Here is a 24,638-nt window from a genome sequence, read left to right as displayed (position 1 = left end):
CCAGGTAGACAGGAGGTGCATGAGCTCATGGCCCTTTACAGACTCCGGAATGCCCACCACTCTCAGATTGTTTCGACGGCTCCTGTTTTCCAGGTCGTCAATTTTCTCCTGGAGTGCCGCAATATCCCGAGATTGGGAGTCGACAGTTCGCTGAGCAACAGTGAGATCATCTTCTATGGACGAAACCCTCTGCTCAACCGTGTCCAAACGCTGGGCGTGGTGGGTCAGCTGGGTGAGAGTGGAATCGATAGCCTCCTTGAGCCCAGACAATTTTTCATCCAGCAGGGGGCCAAGGACCGCAGCTATATCAGAGGGCTTCATCTTGGATTTTTTAGGTTTGGTAGTGGATTTACGTTTTTTCTTTGAGACGGACTTGGTGGAGGAGTGATCCGAGTCGGTAGAATGCCCACACGTGGTAGCCTCAGAAGGTTCTAAAGCTGGGTCCACAGAGGACATTGAAATGGGTACCAGGAACCTTTTCATAAACAGAAATCTCACTGCTGTGCTGATAGTAGATAAGGAATGCAGGCAGTAGTGTGAAGGCTATTTGTGTGAGGCTAAGACATCAAATTTTGCACGACGGTTATCTCATTATTGGACAAAGCGAAGCATAATGGTATCGGGCCCGTTGGGGTTTGAGAAGTGAAGGCAGATTACATCGCAATGTAACATAAAGCCATAGTTTATGTGTGAAACAATATTCAAATCACAAGAGTGCAGAGGTTGATTCCAAATAAGTGCAGGGCACAATATGTGTGTGCACACAGCAGTACTCCTCAGGAAAGGGAGACAGGTGGTTTAGACAGGCTGTGAACACCGAGGGGGGGCGGCCATAAAGTGGTGTGGCAGGGGGTCCACGAGGTGCAGGGAAGGGGTCCGCTCCCAGGTGGAATGCGGTAAGCACAGATAAAGTATATCAGCAACCAGATGTATCTGGTAGTGTTAGGACGCTGTTAATTACAGGCACAGGGTGTCTTGGTTAGATGGATGTGGAGGCAACAGCACAGGTAAGGTATGAGCCTAGTCCTCACTGGCCTCAGCCTGTGTGCACAGCACCTGCATAGATCAAGGCCCTGGTGTCATTTGGGTGATAGGCCACGATTGCCCCGTGTAGTATGGGGTCTTGCTAGTGCTTGCTGGATGCCCCTTTGGAAGGATGGGACATAGGAGAGGGGTATTGGGGTATAGGGCTGTCTAGGCAGGGCCAGCTGTAGGGGTGTGCAGGGCCTGTCGTGTGGGTACCTGTAGCCACAGCCTGACTTGCGGTGGCAGCGTGATCTAGGCAGGAGACAGGGCAGCAGGGGGGAGAGTCCACCTCCCCCTGCACTCCAGGGAGATTGCTGGGCTGGGTGGGCGTCTGGTTGCAGGTGCGCGCGGATGTGCGCAAAAATTTAGGTCCCGGCTCCGTCCGGCGGGCTAGGCCTCAGACTGCCGGAGGGTGATCCAGCCTTCTCCGGCTCCGTGGTCTGCGCCGCCCGGGTCCCGTCAGCAGCAGCTCTCCAGACGGGGGGGCAGCGTGAGGGGGCAGCGTGACAGCGTGGTTAACAGTTGCGGCCGCGCGCTGTCCAGGGCGCGGCGAAAATCGAGGCCCCGGCTCCGTTCGGCGAGCTAGGCCGCAACCCGCAGGAGGGTTATTAAGCCCTCCCCGGCTCCGCTGCCTGCGTCGCTAGGGTCCCGGCAGCTATGGCTCTCCAGCCGGAGGGTAGCGGGACTCGGCAGTGCGGGTAAGGGGTAGATTATGGGCAGGTGAGGCAGGAGCTTGATGGAGATGCTGCCGCTCGGTATGGCCGCCAAGCCACGCCCCCCCACTCCCTGATTCTTTATTTTCTTCAACACCCTCGGTAACATGGGAAATGGAGGGAAAATGTACACCATCTGGAAGTACCACTGAACTGTCATGGCGTCCACTGCCCAAGCAGCGGGATCCCTCACACGCAAGCAGAATCTCTGAACCTGACAGTTCATTCTTGTCGCCATCAGGTCTATGTCTGGCAGACCCCATCGATTCACAATCTCCTGAAAAACCTCTTGATGGAGAGACCATTCTCCTTCCCGAAGGGACTCCCTGCTGAGAAAGTCTGCTTCCACATTCCTGACACCTGGAATAAATATCGCAGACAATGCTGGAACGTTGGTCTCTGCCCAACTGAAGATCTTGGAAACTTCCGCCATCGCCATCTTGCTGCGTGTCCTGCCTTGATGGTTCAAATAAGCCACTGTTGTTGCATTGTCCGATTGTATTCTCAGCAGGGAAACTTCTCAGAAAAACCTCCGCCTGGATCAATGCGTTCAAGACTGCCCTCAGCTATAGAATGTTTATAGGCAGTTTGGACTCTTCCTTCGACCAAAGGCCCTGAAGTCTCAGGTGAAGAACTACTGCCCCCCAGCACCTCAGACTGGCGTCGGTCGTTATGACCAGCCAATCACAGGGCATGAGAGATCTCCCCAGCTGCAAATCTTCCACATCCGTCCACCATAGGAGGGACTCCCTGGACTCCGGTGACAGGGATAAAACTTCCTGCTTCATCCTCTTGGCATCTTCGGACCAACAGGATAGGATGTTCCATTGGAAAATCCTGGAACGGAATCTGGCGAACTGCAGTTTCAAAAGCTGCCACCATCTTTCCTAGCAACCTTACCCCCTGCCACACCGATGGTGCCGGTGCTTGCAGGTTCTCCAACACCATCAGCCGAATCTCCACCGCTTTGGATTCTGGGAGAAAAACCCTGTGAAGGTGCGTGTCTATGATCACCCCCAAAAATGTCAGGGTCTGCGTTGGTGTCAAATGGGACTTGGGCAGATTCAAAATCCAGCCCTGACTTTTCAAAAACTGTGTTGCCACCTCCAGGTGAACCTGTAACATCTCTGCCGACTCTGCTTTGAAGAGCAGATCGTCCAGGTAAGGGATAACAATTATTCCCTGCAGTCTGAGAGCTGCAGCCATGGTGGACATCACTTTGGTGAACACTCTTGGGGCCGTGGCAAGCTTAAACGGGAGTGCTTGGAACTGCCAATGTCTTCCCCCGATTGCAAACCGGAGTAAAGACTGGAAATCTTTGTGGATCGGGACATGGAGATAAGCATCCTGAATGTCCACTCCCCTGGCTCTATGCTCAACAGCACCGACCTCAGGGATTCCATGCGAAAGTGATCCACCCAAAGATGAACATTCAAAGATTTAAAATTTAGAATGGGTCTGAATGACCCTCCTGGTTTGGGAACTAAGAAAAGGATCGAATAAAAACCTTTTCTTCTCTCCTCTCGAGGGACTGGTATAACTACCCCCTTCTTCTCGAGAGATAAGGCAGCTCCCAGAAGTGAAGATCTGAGAGACGTGGTCCTTGGTAAAGGAGTGGGGAGAAATCTGCGAGGGGGTGGACCCCTGAGATTTATTTGATATCCCTCTGAAACAATGGAAAGTACCCATGGATCTTCCGTGGCCACCCTCCAACTGTCCTGAAATTGCAGGAGGCGACCCCCTACTCTGATTCTAGAACAGGGAGTCTCCGCCCTGTCATGCAGAGGGTTTGTCTTCCCCCTTGGTGGCATGTTTCTTAGTAAAGGCGCTAAACTTAGACGGTCTACCTCTGCCGGCTTGGAATCTTCCACGCCCTGACTGACCCCTCGAAAGGAAGGACGAAAGGACGGTTTAAAGACTCCGAATTTAGAGCCAGAGGATTTAGAGGTGGTGGGAAGAAAGTACTCTTACCCCCCGTAGCCTGCTTGATGATCTCATCCAATTCTGACCCAAAAATGTAAGCTGTTTTGATAAAAGCCTGAGGGCTGAAACGTCAACTTAACCATTGTCTGGCTATGAGTTGTTTGTTATTGAACCAGTCCCGAGTGACGCAGTCTTCTCCTATTATCTACATAGGACAGCATTGCCTGTACTTATACTGAAGGCACCGGGCAAAAAGTTTTCTTCTGGAGTTGAGTGCCAGCGTTTTTGCACAATTGTGTGTGTATATATATATATATACATACATACATACACACACATATATATACAAAGAAATAAGGAGAGCGAGCGCTCTATAGTGCATGAATCTGTATGATAAGTTTATTCAAGGTACACACAGGTTTACAGATGGCTTAAAATCACGTACCAGACAATGCGGTACTAAACACCGCAGATATAAAGCATAGGCATGCTGTCTCAGCAGCCGGGTGTTGGAGAGGTTACACTCACATGGCAATCCGACTTAGCAGCAGCAGCGGTGAGACTCCACACGTCTGAGCGGCACGATATCCCCACAGGTAACTCTGGTCAGAGACGACGCTAGGCCACGCCCCAACGCGTTTCGTATTCGACTTCGTCAGAGGGCTGACGAAACATGTTGGGGCGTGGCCTAGTGTTTTGCCACAAAAGTGGACACCCGGGATGCCCCCACTTTAATGGCCGCATCATTGCTAATGTGGAGCCTGGTTCAAGTATATATACAGACTGTTGGCGTGCCTACAATACAGACCAGCTCCAAGCGGCAGGATACCATCATGCCCAGGTGAATCACCGATACAATTTTGTGGATCCCACAATGGGGGCCCACACACAAAATATTGAGCAGATGTGGGGGGCTTGTAAATGGCAGAACAAACGGCATCGGGGAACCGCCAGGCACTTGTTGCAGAGTTACCTAGAGGAATCTATGTGGAGGAAAAGTCTTGGGATGGATGATCCATTTGCCCGAATCCTCCAGGCATTAACATTGCTGCAAAAAGACAATTAATTTAGACATTTTGGCCAAAGACATTTAATGTACGCATTTTCGACTTTAATTAATATGGACAATTTCAAAATTAATTTATTTTTACTTCTACATTTTTTTCCTGTTTTCTATGTTTTTGTTGATTATGAATCTTTCCAGTAAATTCTTCGTTATATTTAACAAATGTTGTCTTCACTCTGTCAGTTGGCTGATATTGCATGGAGGAATGCATTTGAATACACACCTGAATTAGGCCCATTTTTCTATTTGAAAAAACAACCCCATTGCTTATGAGCAGAATAAAGATTTTCATTGCAGTATACTGTGTATATATGACACAGTGTGAGCCATAGCAATATTCTGACTATTAATCCATTATTTCCTGCTGACACCTCTCACACAACTTCTATGTCACTGAGGATCACAGCACTGCTATTTGACAAACCCTTCACCGCAGTTAACATAGAAAACGCGCAATATCTTCACTTCAAACAAACAAATCCCCGGGGCCAGACGGATTTTCTGGGGAATATTATAAAATACTACAACCAGATATCGTCCCGACACTATTAGAACTATACCGAACCATCCACAAAACCCAACCCTTATACCCCTCCTTCAATGAGGCATATACGACCTTAATCCCCAAGCCTGGACGTGAACCCACAAAAATAGACTCATACCGCCCCATTACTCTTTTAAACGTAGATTTTAAGCTACTATCTAAAATTATGGCAACAAGAATCCAATCTTTCTTTGCGGAGATTATCTCACCCAACCAACTGGGTTTTGTCGCGGGCCGACAATCCGTTAAAGGAATACGCACCGCAATAGCCTCGGTAATTGCTTCCAATCTCCATCCTAATGCCCCATATATGCTATTGAGCCTAGACGCCCACAAAGCGTTTGAGACCGTCCTTTGGACTTTCCTATTCCAGACGCTATCAGCATACTCCTTCGGACCCCTTTTTATAAATTTGATAAAGTTCTTTTATGAAACACCATGCACCTCCTTACTTATCAATGGAACTAAGAGCACACCTATACAGATGTATAGAGGGACTAGACAGGGATGCCCCCTCTCACCGATCCTATTTAATCTCTCTTTAGACCCCATACTCAGGCTAATCGAATCCTGGCCTACCCTTCAAGGAATACATGTAGGCAACATGGAAATCAAATTAACTGCATTTGCCGATGACGTCCTCATCTATATAGCAAACCCAAAAACCTCCCTACGCCCTCTACTAGATCTCCTACACAACTCAGGTAGACTATCAGGTTTCCAGATTAACCTGGAAAAATCTGAAATCTTATACTTAAAACAGGGATATACGCGCCCCAAGTGGGCCGCACAATTACCAATGAAATGGGCAAAGGGCCGTCTAACCTATTTGGGCATAACCCTACCCAAAAATATGCAACACCTATACGCCTATAATATCAGTAAAACTATTAAAAACCTTACTAGGGACCTAAATAGGATGGGTCATCTCCAGTTGTCATACCTGGGCAGGGCAAATCTCCTACGAATGGTATACTTTCCCAAACTCTTATATCAAATTCAGGTCCTACCATTATTACTCACTAAATCCGATATCCTTGCTATAACTAAACTGTTCCGAACCTTTATCTGGAACAAGGGTAGAGCAAGAATCGGAATGATTAAATTGACACAACCCAAATGGAATGGTGGGATTAACTTCCCGGACATATCAATATATAATCAAGCGGCAGTATTCAGATACCTCAAAGACTGGCTACTTACTAACCACACATATGCTAACACAGCCTTGGAACAACAATTCTTACCTCACACCTCACTAACTGCTTTCCTACACCTAGAAGACAGAGACATCCCCCCAGAAACGCATCTTAATCCTCTCCTAATGTCCGTTCGTAAGTTGTGGCTTACCCTACGCCACGCCTCTCACCTGAACCCACACCATACGATACACCTACCTTTTGTACAAAATCCTCAATTCCATGACGGTAATGCCCCACCAACTTTCACAAGTTGGAAAAACGCAGGTTTACGAAGAGTTGGACAGTTAATTGACTCACACCCATAAACCACATAACTTCTTAGAAGCCTCTAAGAACTATCCAATAATTACCACCCTTAACTTAAACTTTATCCAAGCCCAATCCTACGTAGACAAAATCTCTAAACTCATCCCAGAAAGAGACTGGAACAATGACCTCGACAACATACTCCTAGCTCCTCCATTACCTAAAAAAGCAATCTCTACCTACTATAAATTCCTCCGAAAGACCATAGACTACTCGTCATAAAAAACAGGCCTCAATCAATGGCTAGAGCATTTCCCTTCCCTCACAACAGACATCTTGCTAAAAACCCTAGAGTCATCAACTACAATATTCCCAATGGCCAAATTCACGGAAATTTACCTAAACATTTTTCACAGATCATATATATCCCCCGCGCGAGGGTTCCAAATGCAAATTCTAGAATCCCCAGAATGCCCTAAATGTCACCACCCCCAAGCAGACCTATATCATTGCTTTTGGGCCTGCCCACAGGTCACAAAATTCTGGGCAGAGGTTCGTGACTTCTCCAATGAACACCTAGTAAATTTCACACCGCTCACCCCGGAGTGGGCCATATTTGGCATCCTCCCGGAGGAGACTAGAGCCCCTAAACCCATAAAAAAATTAATGCTAGCAGTCTCATCCGCTGCCCGCAAAACTATCCTGCAAGTTTGGATCCAAAATTCCCCCCCGAACCTGGCAATGTTTAAAGATAAATTGTTTTTTATTTTCCACATGGATTGGTTGGAGGCCTCCCTCCAAAAAGAGTCGCGTACAAAACAATTCTTTGCCACCTGGAACAGCTATATGGAAACCCTACCTACATCAACTAAACAAACTCTCCACCAATGCTTCCAAAATATCCGCTGGTACGAAGAACAGAGACTACTCAATGACCCTCCGCTAGTCCTGGATTAGTTTAACACCTCCTTTTACTATGACTAATATATTGCACTTATGTTGTGAAATTGGGGAATCCTAATGTCAACATGTAACCCCTTTCTGTATACTTACATTTTTGATATACGACTCTCATGCCTGAGATTGTCTGAATGCTTCTTATGATGTTTTGATGCTTTGACTCAATAAAAAGCTTTTTGAAAAAAAAACAACATAGAAATCACGTCGATCGCATGCATTGTACTGTATGGAGTACAGTGCAATGCGTTCGATTGACGCGATTTCACGCCCTCCTGTCACTCTAAGTGCAAAAGCGCCAAAAGGACACTCAGGAAGTGACCCAGCAGCCATTTTACAGATTACAGGCTGCGCAGCAGACCTCAGGCGCCCTGCGCCTGCTGAAAAGTAAAGCTGGCCATACATCAGAAAGATCGATCTTAAGATCGATTGTGCTCATGATTGTGTACAATTTCCCTTGAAATCCCCGGCAGTCCTTGGACACACAATCTACACACAATCGATCATACAATCAATCATACAATCCATCTACTGCATGATTGTGTACACAAGATGTGCACACAATCTGCATACAATCCATCTTACAATCAGTTGAGATTGTATGATTGGGTACAATATCTTTCTGATGTATGGCCACCTTTAGTTATTTTTACACCTTGTGCATAAGTGGGGTTTGCATACACAGTGGAGGTGGGGTGGTGGGGGGGAGAGGAGGGGGGGGGATCATGTCCATATGTGGGTATTGTGATTATTTACATGGGTGATCATGTGCAGGATTGAGGTGATAATGTTTATACAGTATGTGGGTACTGTTAGTATGTGCAGGGTGGGGTTTGAGGTTATAATGTGCAGGTTTGGTGATCATGTACAGGTAGTGATGTGCAGGATTGTGGATGAGGTGATAATGTTGGTACTTGTGTGTATTGTGTGTAATACTGTGTATTATCACAGCTCCCATCGCATGCCATCACATACCATATGTAGTGGTATGCGATGTGTTGTGATTTTCATGTTATTTTAATGGGGGGGGGGGGGGGAAGCTTATAGAATAAAAATCACATGCGATTGCATCCAATTGTATGCGATGCGATCGCAAGTGATGCAATTTTTTTTATTGTATATCCTTAAAAGGCCTTAAAATGGGTGCATATAATGTTACATGCACCCCCATTGTTAACGCCTCCCCCACTATCAAAGCCAACCCGAAGCGTGGTGAGCGCAGCGAGCCCCACGAGGGGCGGCGGTACGCGTCCTCCGACCTTTTCATACCCCCTCTATCCACGTCGGCGTGGAGTTGAGAATAGATAGTGTGGCGAGCGCACTACGAGCCCGAAGAGTGGCGAGCCCCGCGAGGGGACGCGGAATACATGTAAAGTAATCCGTGTCCGCTCGCCACGCTTCGGGCTCATAGTCCGCATGCGCTAGCCACGCTTCGGGCTCGGTGGCTCGCTACACTATCTATTCTCAACTCCACACCCACGTGGATAGTGAGGGTATGAAAAGGTCAGAGGACGCGTACCGCCGCCCCTCGCGGGGCTCGGTAACATCTGTCACCCAACATATTATACTGTATAGCAACGCCTAGGTACAATAGGCGTTGCTATGCAATATTATATGTTGGTGACATATGTTGCTATGCGCTATTGCACATAGCAACCACCGTGACTATGTAAAATGTGAATGTATAACGGTGGTTGCTATGTGAAATTGGGCATAGGCGTTGCTATGCAATATTATAGGTTGGTGACATATCTTGCTATTGCACATAGCAGCCACCGTGACTATGTAAAATGTGAATGTATAACGGTGATTGCTATGTGAAATTGCGCATAGCAACATATGTCACTGCATAGCAACGCCTACCTATGTGTTGCTATGCACTACCTAGGCGTTGCTATGCAAAATTTCGTTTTACTCACACAACACCATATTTAATTGTAATTACCCATGTAAAGCACAGTACAGTAGGCCATACAATTTGTTCCCTATACAATCATCGCATCGCATAGATTGTACGGCTACAGTACTCTATGGCATACGATTTAAATTAGATTTAAATGAACGAATCACACAGATTGTATGCCATTTACCATTGCAAATAAGGTACACGATCCGATGCGATGGGCGCCGTGCTAGGAAATAAGTACCAAAAAATTGATTTTTCCAAAAACGATACAGGTCTAGCCAAATGGAAAGACCAGTTTCCAGAACTCTCGTTAATGGAAATAATCAAGTCACGTGTTAAGTTAAATGAGCAATTGGTATCAGCGTACTATACAGAAATGCAATACTATGCAATGAATAAAAAGTAAAGCAGCGCTGATATTACAATGTAACAAAATTTATTATACACAATAAAAACAATAATATAAAAGAAACATTAAAATGAACCAAATGGTATAAAAGAAATTTGAATGGACCCGATATTATAGTCACCAGTTTTGGATGGTAATGAGACCTGCTCTGATCCAAGGGGGTGTGGGATAGTCTTTATAGGCCACTTGATGGTATCCTGAAGTTGTGTTTATGGACTACAACCGATGGCAAGGATGGAATTAGCCTGATCGGGAGTCCCACAAGGATTTTTGGCTTGAGACTTCCAGGGTGATGGGCATCCGATCAGATGATTGGGCAGGTAGGACAGTCCTTGATGAAAAGGTGAGTCCTTGAAGCAATATGGGTCCAAACAATAGTGTCACCAACGCGTTTCCCAGTGCTGTGACTGCTTTGTCAAGGTGTCTATTAGGGTCTATGGGTGCCATTTTTATACCGGACTTCACATGGGTTCATTTGCATAACACATTGGTTCAATATCACAAAAAACATAAAAAACATAAGATAGATCTACTCGGAGACAATAATATCACTAGTAATTATATATCATAAATTTATTAAACATTTCGATTTGGGTAAAGATGAGAAAAGAAAGTTTTTATAAAACAAATCATATAGATCACTTCCGGGTCAGTGCCCTATCCTCAGTGAACCAATCACTTCCGGTTCATAGCTTCTATTCGGTATTGATATTAACCTTTTTGTGAGGCGACATCTCTTAATTCCCCTCTAATGGGATATATGAAGAGGTAGCCGTTCCTCTAAATGGTGACCTTATCGATCATATGTGCAGTATGTAATTATGATTAATATAGTGTGTTTACGTTGGGCCGGAAATGACGTTACACCTGGCCTTTGTTATTGAGTGCGTCATATCCGGCCTTCAGACGATAGCCTTGTTGTTCTTAGTCGTTATGGATACCTCCACTTCCAACTGACTCGGACGTTACGTTACGCCCGGTAGTTGTCGGAGCGCACGTCACGTCCGGCCTATGACACTGAGAGTGTACGTTGTCATGGATACATACAGATTCAGCCAGTACTTTGACAGTTTCCGGAAGTGTTTAGGTACTAGCTGAATCTGTATGTATCCATGACAACGTACACTCTCAGTGTCATAGGCCGGACGTGACGTGCGCTCCGACAACTACCGGGCGTAACGTAATGTCCGGGCCAGTCGGAAGTGGAGGTATCCATAACGACTAAGAACAACAAGGCTATCGTCTGAAGGCCGGATATGATGCACGCAATAACAAAGGCCGGGCGTAACGTCATTTCTGGCCCAACGTAAACACACTATATTAATCATAATTACATACTGCACGTATGATCGATAAGGTCACCATTTAGAGGATCGGCTACCTCTTCATATATCCCATTAGAGGGGAATTAAGAGATGTCACCTCACAAAAAGGTTAATATCAATACCGAATAGAAGCTATGAACCGGAAGTGATTGGTTCACTGAGGATAGGGCACTGACCCGGAAGTGATCTATATGATTTGTTTTATAAAAACCTTCTTTTCTCATCTTTACCCAAATCGAAATGTTTAATAAATTTATGATATATAATTAGTAGTGATATTATTGTCTCCGAGTAGATCTATCTTATGTTTTTTACGTTTTTGTGATATTGAACCAATGTGTTATGCAAATGAACCCATGGGAAGTCAGGTATAAAAATGGCACCCATAGACCATAATAGACACCTTGACAAAGCAGTCACAGCACTGCGAAACGCGTTGTTGACACTATTGTTTGGACCCATATTGCTTCAAGGACTCTCACCTTTTCATCAAGGACTGTCCTACCTGCCCAATCATCTGATCGGATGCCCATCACCTTGGAAGTCTCAAGCCAAAAATCCTTGTTGGACACCTGACCACTCACAGCAGTGGGACTCCCGATCAGGCTAATGCTGGGTACACACCAGGAGGACTAGGGCCCGATCCCCTCAATCTAGATCCAATTCCGACCAATTGGATGTAGATTGTGTGCTGATTGGGCCCTTTTCTGTCCTGGTGTGGACCGATACCGATCCGATGCGCGGTCCCGCGGGTCGGTCGTTATTGAGATCCTACCTGCTGCAGGTAGGATCTCAATGACAAAAAAAAGGAATAGGTACAGCGCTGTACTGAATATATGAAATATTTAATCAAATTGTTCTCAGTAAAATACAATAATACAATTAATAATACATACAAGACACACACACATTAAACATGCAATCTCCTTATCAAGGTTAGAACTGGTTAGTGATTATTAGGTTTGCAATTGCAAAAATTATATGCTCCAACTTTGAGCCAGTTAGTAGGTTTTAGGATAAGTGAGAGTTCAAGTCCCCACAAATGTGCACATTAGAAGTGGTTATACTTATTTGTAATCCAGGGGTATTGTGGCTTGTGACTTCAGCGATGAAATTCTCCGACCGCCCACACTGCGGTCATATCCGAGATGGTTTTCAATCTGCTGGGTACAATAGCAGCCTGGTAGTTCTAACCTTGATAAGGAGATTGCATGTTTAATGTGTGTGTGTCTTGTATGTATTATTAATTGTATTATTGTATTTTACTGTGAACATTTTTATTAAATATTTCATATATTCAGTACAGCGCTGTACCTATTCCTTTTTTTTTTTTTTGGTTCTCTACTACTACTACTAGGGGTTTATGGTAATCCCCCTATTGGCACAGCAGCAGCACTGAATAACAATCAGCGCTCAGTATCATTCTGTGGAGGATCTCAATGACGACCATACAGCCGGGTGCGGGTCGCCATCGGATCGGACCCACTCACGGTGCACATCGTGAGCGGGACGTGCCCCCCCGCGTCACCGTGAGCGGGTCGGACGAGACACTGACGACCTGCTCACGATGTGCATCGTGAGCGGGTCGTCCTGGTGTGTACCCTACATAAGTCCATCCTTGCCATCGGTTGTAGTCCATAAACACAACTTCAGGATACCATCAAGTGGCCTATAAAGACTATCCCACACCCCCTTGGATCAGAGCAGGTCTCATTACCATCCAAAACTGGTGACTATAATATCGGGTCCATTCAAATTTCTTTTATACCATTTGGTTCATTTTAATGTTTCTTTTATATTATTGTTTTTATTGTGTATAATAAATGTTGTTACATTGTAATATCAGCGCTGCTTTACTTTTTATTTAGCTTTTTCTCTGTCTGGGAGCTGACTACTCCCTCAAGCAGCTGCTGTCTTGATAAAAACTACTCCTGGCAAGCGCTCCACACCAACCTTGGTTGGTTTCTTTCTCTTTATACTATGCAATGATACTGCATAGACTGCACAGGTCTTCAACCTGTGGCCCTCCAGATGTTGTGGAACTACATTTCCCAGCATGCCCTGACAGTTTTGGCATGCTCTTATAGGAAAAAATGTGGCAATGCATGTCGGAACATGTAGTTTCACAACATCTGGAGGGCCACAGGTTGAAGACCCATGGCATAGAGCATATTATACACCCAAATTATGAAATATTATGGGAGTGTCTGACAACTCCAAGTGCTTTAAATGTTTAATATTAGACACAGATATTATACCTTGTATATGGTCCTGTAACATAGTACAGACATTCTGGCAAGAGGTTCAAGGATACATACAAAATGTAGTACACATTTCTTTTAATAATTTCTTTATCATGGGTATTATGGAATTACTATTATCCTAACAAAGACTACAAGCTGTAGACATGTGATTGTCTATTACTGGCCAGGGTGGCAGCAGCAGCAAAAAAAACTATACTATCTAGATCAGGGGTGTCCAAACTTTTTGCGACGAGGGCCAGATTTGGTGAAGTGTAAATGTGTGGCGGCAGACCATTAAGCCTGACATTCTTTGAATCATTATTCACATCAGAATGGTCCCCCACTCTGCCCCCATTCACTCTATGTCCCCTGCCTGCCCCTTCACTGAATTTCACCCAGCCTGCCTCCATTCGCTGTATGTCCCCCAGCCTGCCCCTCCTTCACTGTATGTTCCCCACTCTGCACCTTTCTCTTAATGTACATCAGTGCCTCCATTCATTGTATGTACCCAAGCCTGACCCTCCTTCACTGTATGAATCCCATTCACTATGTACCCCACTCTGCCCCCATTCACTTTATGTCCCCCAGCCTGCCCCTGCTCCCCCTTCTCTGAATGACCATCACTGCCTCCATTCACTGTATGTTCCCCAGCCTGACCTCCTTCACTGTATGTCCCCCACTCTGCCCCCTCCCTTCTCTGTATGTTTCCCAGCCCCTTGTGTGAGCCAGAGGAAGGAGAGGCAAAGCAGGCACTACAAGGACAGGAGATGCTTGGGCTCCCGCTGCTGCCCTCCTCAGCTCTGCATGTTACGGGACCAAGCTTCCCCCCTCCCCAAACACTGCGGTCACTGTGATTGTGGAGTAGGGTGATATACGATTGCAGCAGCAGGGGTAGGACACCAATCACATCTGACTGTGGCGATCGGCACCTCCTAACTGTAGCAGACAGTAAGGTAAAGGCATGCTCACCGGGGCCTCACCTTTAGTGTCCTGTGCTGTGCTTCCCACATCCGATGCTCTGCCTGCTTCCAGCTGGAGGCCGCTTGAAATGACAGCACGGGCCGCAATTGGCCCCCGGGCCTGACTTTGGACATGCCTGATCTAGATAGATCCAACCAGAATATATCCCCTTGACGGCTAACCTTGACACTCCAGCTGTTGTTGAACTACACATCCCAGCATGCTCTGCATCAGATTTAGCATGGCCAAATAGCAAAACTGAAGCAGAGCATGCTGGGATGTGTAGTTCAACAACAGCTGGATTGTCAAGGTTAGCCATTAAGGATATATACTGTACCATAATCATTAATGTTGCCTAGATTACAGTATATGTATCAAATGGACTGGATTGAGTGCTCTTTAAATATGGAAACTAAGGCTAAGAAATTCTTTAATATTTGGATACCATACATAAAATCTTCCCCAAAACATAATAGAGAGCATATACGAAAAAAAATCTCCAAAGGACTACATGGTACAACATGGAAATAATAAAAAAAGGGCTGTCCACCTTTTTAAAAGAATTTAAAGATAAGCAAACAGGAATCTGAATTTTTTTTTTTTTTTTTTTTTACAAAATAGGTTATATAGATAGAGATATATAGATAGAGATACATAGATAGATAGATAGATATATGATATAGGATCGCACTCCATACAACAAATGTACAACCGCTGGGGTGACGTCCAGAACTCTCCTCACAAGAAAAAAGTTCATGTATATAAAGACCAAAAAGACTCACTCTCCAGACTGTTTGATGCAAAATAAAAAGCTGTGTATTTGTATTCACATAGACATCAATGTAAAAAAGAAGGGTACTCAACGTTAGCGTTTCAGTCCATATAGGACCTTCCTCAGGAGTTAGACAACAAGGGCATCCATTTGGGGTGAAGCACAGCGTGGACCACACAGCAGGTTCCTACAGCCTAGATAGATAGATATAGACGATTGAGGTAGGGAGGCGGCACTCACCAGACTTTTTTCATTATAAAACACAGCCTTTATTGTTTGGAACAATAAAGGCTGTGTTTTATAATGAAAAAAGTCTGGTGAGTGCCGCCTCCCTACCTCAATCATCTACATAGGTGCTTTGCATCACAGGATGGCTACCCCAGCAATTACTGGACTATAACAAAGTGAGTGCCGGGCCTCTTTGTGTGTGTGTGTATATATATATATATATATATATAATATAAGAGAGAGAGAGAGAGAGAGAGAGAGAGAGAGAGAGAGAGAGAGAGAGAGAGAGAGAGAGAGAGAGAGAGAGAGAGAGAGACAGAGACAGAGACAGAGACAGAGACAGAGACAGAGACAGAGACAGAGACAGAGAGAGAGAGAGAGAGATATAGGTATATAAATATAGAGATATATAGAGATAGAGATATATTTTTTTCAGATTCCTTCCAATAGAAAAGGCACTCCAGTCGTTTTTTTTACAAAACAAACGATTTTATCAAAAGTGGATATCACCAAATGTATACATTTTCGGGATCAGCGCCCCTTCCTCAGGGTACAATCCACAATAAAAAGAGCAGCAAATTTTTTATTGTGGATTGTGCCCTGAGGAAGAAGCGCTGACCACAAAAATGTATGCATGTGGTGATAACCAAGTTTGATAAAATCGTTTGTTTTGGAAAAAACGACTGGCGTGCCTTTTCTATTAGAAGGATTGTATGGACTATCTAAAGCCCACCCAGCCTAGCTGTGACCACTGAGTGCCAGCATACAGAGAATATATATGCAGTATATATTTATATACATACACACACACACACATACCACAAATAATATGTTTAAAATATTTTCTATGTATTGATATGTGTATTCTATGAAAGATATATAAAATTATAATAATTATTTTCTATTAAAAAAAATTGTCACATTCAGAAAATAAAAATTTGATTCCTTGAATGCATAATGCAGGGTTACCAATTTACTTATGAAACCCATGCTGCATTCAGGCCCTCGGAGTGTCTCCTCATGTGATTAATAAGGGTTTTAGTTTTAGTAAAACACTTGCTGCATTCAGAACATTTATATGGTCTCTCTCCTGTGTGACTCCTCTGATGTACAACAAGTTCTTGCTTTGAAGCAAAACACTTGCTGCATTCAGAGCATGTAAATGGTTTCTCTCCTGTGTGACTCCTGTGATGTATAACCAGGTTTTGTTTTGAGGTAAAACATTTGCTGCATTCAGAACATTTATATGGTTTCTCTCCTGTGTGACTCCTCTGATGTTTAACAAGTTCTTCCTTTGTAGCATAACACTTGCTGCATTCAGAGCATGTAAATGGTTTCTCTCCTGTGTGTCTCCTCTGATGTAGAACAAGTTCTTGCTTTGAAGCAAAACACTTGCTGCATTCAGAACATGTAAATGGTCTCTCTCCTGTGTGACTCCTCTGATGGTTAACAAGTTCTTGCTTTGTAGCATAACACTTGCTGCATTCAGAACATGTAAATGGTTTATCTCCTGTGTGACTCCTCTGATGTCTAACAAGTTCTTGCTTTGTAGCATAACACTTGCTGCATTCAGAACATGTAAATGGTTTCTCTCCTGTGTGACTCCTCTGATGTCTAACAAGTTCATACTTTGCAGCATAACACTTGCTACATTCAGAACATGTAAATGGTCTCTCTCCTGTGTGCCTCCTCTGATGGATGAGAAGATGTGATTTATATGTAAAGCGTTTGTCACACTCAGAGCACAGATGTGGTTTCTCTCCTGTCAGACTCATCATGTTTTAGTTGAGAAACTAAAGCGTTGATTAATGGGTGTTCTGCCCAGAAAATAGGAATAACTTTGGTAAATGCCCCAGAGGTAGAAGAAATTACTTCATTAGTTGCCTTGCCCCTTTCCACATTGTCTTCTAATATTCTTAGTGCAAATCCTGCTCAATTGTCCTGAAAAAAAGTAATGTAAAAGAATAAAATGTTATCAGGTAACTTAATGGTAGAAATAGAATATAAAATACTGTATATAGTAAGGAACATGAAGCATATCATAACATACAATAACAAAGAGCACTTAGCAATTTGACACCATATAAGAACAATGATCAGTGACTAAAGGGGTGTACACACAGAGAACTTTCAATAGGAGATTTTGACTAGATAGTCAAAATCTCCTAGAAGGTTAGCCAAAATCTCCCTATTTTTCTCCTGCTTAGTCAAAATTGTCTAGCAACATGTAACATGTGCAGAGAGCTACATTGCAGTGTAAAAATAATGCAGCCAGTATTTACCTGGGTTGGGATCGTTTTGTCTCCAAGCATTGGGTCGACAGGGTCATTAGGTCGACATGAGTTTAGGTCGACAGGTTAAAAGGCCGACACAAGCAAAATGGTGGTTTTCTGTGTTTTTTTTTAACTAAAATGTCGACATGGACACACGGCACACTATTTTATTCTCCCTCCACGCCCTAGTGGATGGTAGGGCATGAAATACTGCTCTTTTAGCTTCAGAACAGGCAGGCATAGACCAAGACACTCACTCGTCTCGATATTAGCAGGTCCAAGCCTCTAGCCTGCTTTCGTCCAGCCACATAACAATACTCGCTCTGCTCCCAGGCATCTTATCCTTTTTAAATCCACTTCAGAACTCCCAGTTCAGGAGAGTAAACTAAAACCTGGTGTGTAGTGTGGGAATGGTCTAGCACCAAATCCCTACAGCCACCTCAAAACCTTGGACCGTAGCATCCATTTCATACCTGCCTGGGATTTATACCACTGACATCAGCAGCCACAGTGGCACATACCTGCCATCTAGCAGTTTTCCAGCTGGCTTCCTACAACAGATAAATGTGTAAACACAAATATATCATTACTGGAACGTTACGTGGCCCCTGGGGCGTGGCCTGACTGACGCAATTGTTCGTGGAAGCGGAGGAGAGAGCTGCGATCCCGAGAGCTGTGCCGCGTGGTGAATCCGTTCCTGCACATATCCAGTGTGTAGCCGGGGAACCGTGAGTGCACTGAGAGGGTCTCTCTCTCCAACCGCAGTTGTAGCTGATTGCCAGTGTGGATTACATTTTATGCCAGGTGGTTCTTAAGCCCAACGCTGACGAATGCTGTGGTGCGCTTAACGTACTTTGAAGCCTTTTAAATATTTTATTTAAATAAACCAAACTATTGGGCGCCCTTCTCCTCTATTTTGTTTGTATATATATATATATATATATATATATATATATATATATATATATATATATATATATATATATATATATATATATATATATATATATAATCGGAGTCCAATCCTCCACCCACCTCTGTAAACATGCAAGCTGATTGCTCAAAGGCGGGCATATACCAGAGAATAATATAGCATCTTTTTCAAGTGATCATACAACCGAGGGTCACATGTAGGACCATGTGACGCTAAGGGGAGGAGAGCAGGTATCTGCCGTCTCTCCCAATGCTGGAAGAAAGGGACAAGTGCCTGACGTCACTCATCGCCCGGTCATGTGATCCATCACATGTTTCGGGTAGGATGAGTATCTGGGTGGTGTCTTGGATGGTTCTGACGTCCGCGGACATGTGGTACATCACATGAACCCAGAAGTGAGTGGTCTATCACAGGTTCCGGATAACCTGTATACCTAGGTGACGTCTTAAGATGTTCACAGGTCATGTGATACGTCACATGATCCCGGAAGGCGGTTCTCATAAAATCGAATTATTTAAGCATCTGTTTGCTAAGCAACTAAAGATCATTTTCAGGGCAGTATTCAATGAGGCTAATTCGCCATGTGTGCTATTTTCGTGCTGTAAGGCGATTTTTTTGACTAAAAAAGTGAATCACCCTATTCAATGACCAGATGGCGAATACATTTCAAGGTTATTATCGCCATGCTTCACCGTGTAGCAATTGCTATCTTTTTATGGTGAAGTGGAATGTGAACTTTTAAATTAAAGTTGTTGTGGTTTTATATTTGGTAATAAAAAAATCAGGAATTTTATTATGTGAAGGGGCATGCTATTTTTATTCATGTGCTTATAGCACATGAATATATATTTAATTTAAAAAAAAATATTATTTTTTTTTTTACACAGAGCAGCCAGCAGGGGGCCGGGAGCCGCTCATTAGATATTCATATATTCACTGCACCCGATCATTACATATGCAGGATCGGGTGCAGTGAATACCCGGTCCCCTGCTGATTCTTCCGGGGGGCAGCCTGTGCTGCCTGGCTCCCGAGGAACCCACCTCCCCCCCACATACGTTCTGGGGCAGGCAGGGAGACTTCCATCTCCATGCCTGCCACCGTCCTCAGGCTCCCTGCGGCGTCCGCCGCAGGAGTTCAAATTCGAGGACAGGGGCAGCGAGCGTCTGCCTCATTGAATACTGGGTACAGCGAGGCTCCGGAACACGGCGGGCAGTGGCGACTGTGCAGCAAATCCTAAACAGGATTCGCTGCACACCGTGATTTTTAACATTGAATACTGCCCTCAGATGTGTGCTCAGACTGCAACGGCACAGAAGATACAAAATAGACAGATATTTTAATTGTAATAAAGTCTAGAAAAATTTATTTATATATGTATAATATATATATATATATATATATATATATATATATATATATATATATATATATATATATATATATATATATATATATATATATATATATACACACACACACACACACACACACCATAAGATGTAACCGTTTATATATTATATCTTACGGGTTATACAAATAGTCATAATATGTACTTTATAAAAATATTCACAAAAAGGTATGATAAAAATTAAGCAGTCCCCAGTTGATAGAGTAAATATAAAAGATAATCTCTCTGATGGGTTATCATATTACTCATAGACAGAGCAATTCGAATATATAAATATAGTAGTATAAATGCAAAGAAAAAATTGATAGAAACATAAAAAAGAAAAAAAATCTAAAAAAAGAACAAAAATCGGGACAGCAGATTGGGTAAATATTGTGGGACGAACGTGAGATATATGTCAACGACTATCCCCAAGCGATCGTCACAGTGTGCAGAAGGGGATGGCGGAGACAGGGACTCCCATCAACGAGAAGCAGGAAAAAGAACAAAAAGGACAAAATGAGTTTAAATTACTGAATTTCATTTCATGGTCTCATTAAGGCCATCGGGATGGATGGAGTTGAACTTCAAAGTCCAGAACACTTCTCTTGCACAACAGATTTTATCGATCTCCCCCTCTAGGTGTATGCGGGATCTGTTCTAGGCCTACGATTGTGAGACAGGTAGGATTACTCTGGTGCTGGGTCTTATAGTGTTGAGACACTATGTTTCATGAAGCCCTTGATGATGTTCCTACGACGTTCCATAAATCTAGTGTGTAACGGCCTAGTTGTACTTCCTATATATGGGAAGATTACATCCGCATTTAAGTACACCATATAATCTGAATCATTTCATGAAAGATCTAAATGAATATGGATTTTCCCGTGGGAATACAAGAACAGATGTCAGGTCAGACGTCTCGGAATATAGGTGCACATCGTGCATCTTGTTTTCACACATCTATAAAAACAATTTGGCTTTATGGAAATCAATGTTCTGTTTGTATTATCGGTTTCTTTGTTGTTTATCATATCTTTTTTGAAGTGGCTAGTATTGTTTTTAAAGATTAATTTTTCTTGTAAATGATACTTGTTTTTTTTTAGGAATAACATGACACAATATTTTAATATCACACAATCTATAATATTCTAATACGTGAAATAATATTCTTAATATCTATTATCTAGCTCTATCATCCTTGTGATCTTTATTGGTTTTAGGTCTATCTTTCTGTTGATTTTTTGGTCTTAGGAGTTCGGTCGTATCCATTTGAAGAACTTCAGAAAGGGATTTAGTCAGTAATTCCTCTGGATATTCTTTTTCTCTAAAGGATTCTAATAATTCCTCCGCTTGTTGGAAAATAGGATTTTGGGTACCTACAGCTAAATCCTTTTCTCGTAGTCCATATGGGATACTGGGTTCAATACTATGGGGATAGAGTTCCTCCGTAGGAGAGACAGGCACATAAGATCTTTCACTGTGGGTGCACTGGCTCCTCCCCTCTATCACCTCCCACTTCCTCTCAGTTAATGAAAAACTGTGCCGAAGGAGAGGCGACTGTATGAGGAGGTATGTGAATAAGTCAGTCAGTGTGGTGAGATTTGCACCAGCACACCACAGTCAAACAAGAAACAGCAGGTGAATACTTAATATACAGATGTCACCTAGCAATTGAAAATTGTCAGAATTGACAACAAAACAACAGTATGTTAAGTTTCAGAGGTTAGACCTCACTGGTCCGACTGGACAGCAGAGTATCCACACAGAGGCGGGTTCCCAGTATCCCATATGGACTACGAGAAAAGGATTTACTGGTAGGTACCCAAAATCCTATTTTCTCTACCGTCCAATGGGATACTGGGTTCAATACTATGGGGAGGTCCCAAAGCTACCAGAACGGGCGGGTATATGCGGAGTCTGCTGTAGAACCGCTTGACCAAACTGGGAATCCTCCCTGGCCAGAGGGTCAAACTTGTAAAATTTTACAATGTGTGTTGACCTGACCAAGATGCAGCTCTGCAGAACTGTGAGGCCGAGACACCTCGGGCAGCTGCCCAGGAAGTCCCCACTGATCTGGTTGAATGAACCTTCAACGATGGCGGTAGTGTAAGACCAGTCATTCTGTAAGCCTGTTGTATAGAGTATCCAACAGGCAATGGTCTGCTTTGATGTTGGATAGCCCTTCTTTTGTCCATCATACAGCACGAAGAGGCAATCTGACTTTCGAATCCAAGCAGTATGTTTTACATACACCTTAAGTGTGTGGACCACATCCAAAGAAGGAGGGGTGTCAGGATGAGCTGCCCTTGGAGCAGCAGATCCTCTCTGAGATGTAGACGCCATGGATCTTCCACTTGCATTACCTGAAGATCCCTGTACCAGACCCTTCAAGGCCAATCTGGCGCCACTAGGATGGCTTCTGCTCTTTGCAGCCAAATTCTCTTTTGCACTTGCGCCGAGAGGTAGTGGTGGGAACAGGTATACCAGCCAGTAACTCCAGGGCCAAGTCAGGGCATCCACTGCTTCCGGATCCCTGGTCTGGGAACAGTACTTGTCCACCTTGTGATTTAGCCGAGAGGCCATGAGGTCTATCCAAGAGGAGCCCCCACAGATCCGTAATGATCCTGAACACCTCGGGATGTAGTTCCCATTCCCCTGGGTGTAGGTCTTGACGACTGAGGAAGTCCTCCTCCCAGTTGTCCACTCCCGGGATGAATACTGCTGACAACGCCATCACATGTTGTTCTGCCCAGGAGATGATCTGGTCTCTCACATGCAAGTCAGGCTCCTTGTTCCTGCTATAATAAACCGCCCTCAACTCCAACTTGTTGATGTGTAACCTGGATTCCAAGAGAGACCATCTGCCTTGAAGACGGATTCCCTGAATCACCGCACTCCAGCCTCTTAGGCTGGCATCCTTGGTTAACAGGAGCCAATCCTGGATCTGGAAACACCGACCTGCCAGGAGATTGGTTGAGTTCAACCACCATTGGAGTGAGAGCTTGGCCTGAGCCAACAGCCGAATCCTTCTGTGCATCTGAAGGGGGGACCCCGACCACTTTGCCAGAATATCCAGTCCAATGTTCTGGAATGGAATCGGCCAAACTGGAGTGCTTCGAAGGAAGCCACCATCTTGCCCAAAAGTTTGAGGCAAAGATGAACAGTCAATTGAGGGGTCATTAGCACCTCCTCCACCAACAGCTGAAGAGCTGTTACCTTCTCCATCGGTAGAAAAACCTTCTGTTCTACTGTATCTAGGCTCATACCCAGAAACAGCATTTTCTGTTTTGGGACCAGCAATGACTTTGGTAGATTCAAAATCCACCCATGATGAGTCAATGTCTTCATTGTCAGCTGGATTGCACTCCTCAAGGCCTCATCCGATCCTGCCTGGATTAGCAGGTCGTCCAGGTATGGTATTACATTTACCCCTTGGTGAGGAGAGACATAATTTCCGCCATTATCTTTGTGAAAATGCGTGGTGCCGTGGACAGACCGAACGGCCAAGCCTGAAATTGATAATGGTCGTCGCCCAGCGCAAATCTTAGGAACATTTGGTGCGGGGTCCATATAGGTATGTGAAGGTAGGCATCCTTCACATCTATGGAGGCTAGGAACTGCCCTTGTTCCAGACTGGCAATTACAGAGCGAATCGACTCCATTCTGAACTTGAACACCTGAAGAAAATAGTTCAAGGATCTCAGATTGAGAATGGGTCTTACCGACCCGTTCGGTTTTGGTACAAGGAAGAGGTTTTAATAACAACCCTGACCATGATCCTGCCTCGGAACCGGAATAACTACCTTTGACTGAAGTAGTCTCTGTGTGGCTCCCTGAAGGAGTGTACGATCCTGTTCCGATGCTAGAAAGGCTGATCGGAAGAAGCTTCTGGGGGAGGCCTGGCAAACTCCAGCCTGTAGCCCTGCAAAATAAGATTTCAGGCCCAGGGATCTAGGCACGAGTCTTCCCATACGTGGCTGAAGTGTGACAGTCGAGCTTAAGAATGTCTCGTGGTGGGCAGACCCCGTCATGCCGAGGACTTGGAGGCAGCTGCAGTGGCCCCACGGTCCTTTTGTCCTGAGGTATTAGTCTCTTTGAACTTACCTCTGGATCCTCTGTTGGCATTTGAGGCACCCCTGGCCTTGAAGTGGGTTCTGGTGCTGGATGGGAGTCGTGATGGACGAAATGCAGCTTGTGCTAATGGGAGGAATGTGGACTTACCAGCCGTGGCCTTGGAAATCCACTCATACAGCTCACTCCCAAACAGTCTATCGCCCGCAAAGGGAATGTCACGCTGCGTTTTTGAGTCCGCGTCTGCTACCCACTGACATAGCCACAGGGCTCTTCTGGCCGACACAGCCATGGCTGAAATGCGTGCATTTATAGCACCCAGCTCCTTTTGTGCTTTTCAAAGCACCTTTGCTGTGTCCTGAATGTGGTGCAGCTTTTCACCTAGCTGTGCGACAGACATGTCCCCAGACAAATCCTCTTGGATTTGTGTGGACCAGGTATAAATGGCC

General features: G+C 44.4%; 2 protein-coding genes across 2 annotated transcripts in view; both read right to left on the bottom strand.

The window, feature by feature from the left end:
* The window catches only part of LOC146051634 (uncharacterized), a 184,651-nt gene that overhangs the window by 130,681 nt on the left and 29,332 nt on the right, over positions 1-24,638 (bottom strand). The gene's annotated exons all lie outside the window — the stretch shown is intronic.
* Positions 16,138-24,638, bottom strand: part of LOC146051641 (uncharacterized) — a 116,903-nt gene continuing 108,402 nt past the window's right edge. The window contains exon 2 of the mRNA XM_083167907.1: positions 16,138-17,461. Within this exon, the coding sequence (XP_083024033.1) occupies positions 16,498-17,298 (801 nt within the window). The 5' untranslated portion in view covers positions 17,299-17,461 and the 3' untranslated portion in view covers positions 16,138-16,497. The remainder of the gene's footprint in view (positions 17,462-24,638) is intronic.

Source organism: Crinia signifera, unplaced genomic scaffold, assembly GCF_055691185.1.
Source record: "Crinia signifera unplaced genomic scaffold, ASM5569118v1 HAP2_SCAFFOLD_104, whole genome shotgun sequence".
NCBI classification, from domain to species: domain Eukaryota; kingdom Metazoa; phylum Chordata; class Amphibia; order Anura; family Myobatrachidae; genus Crinia; species Crinia signifera.
This window is presented reverse-complemented; position numbering and strand designations above follow the sequence as displayed.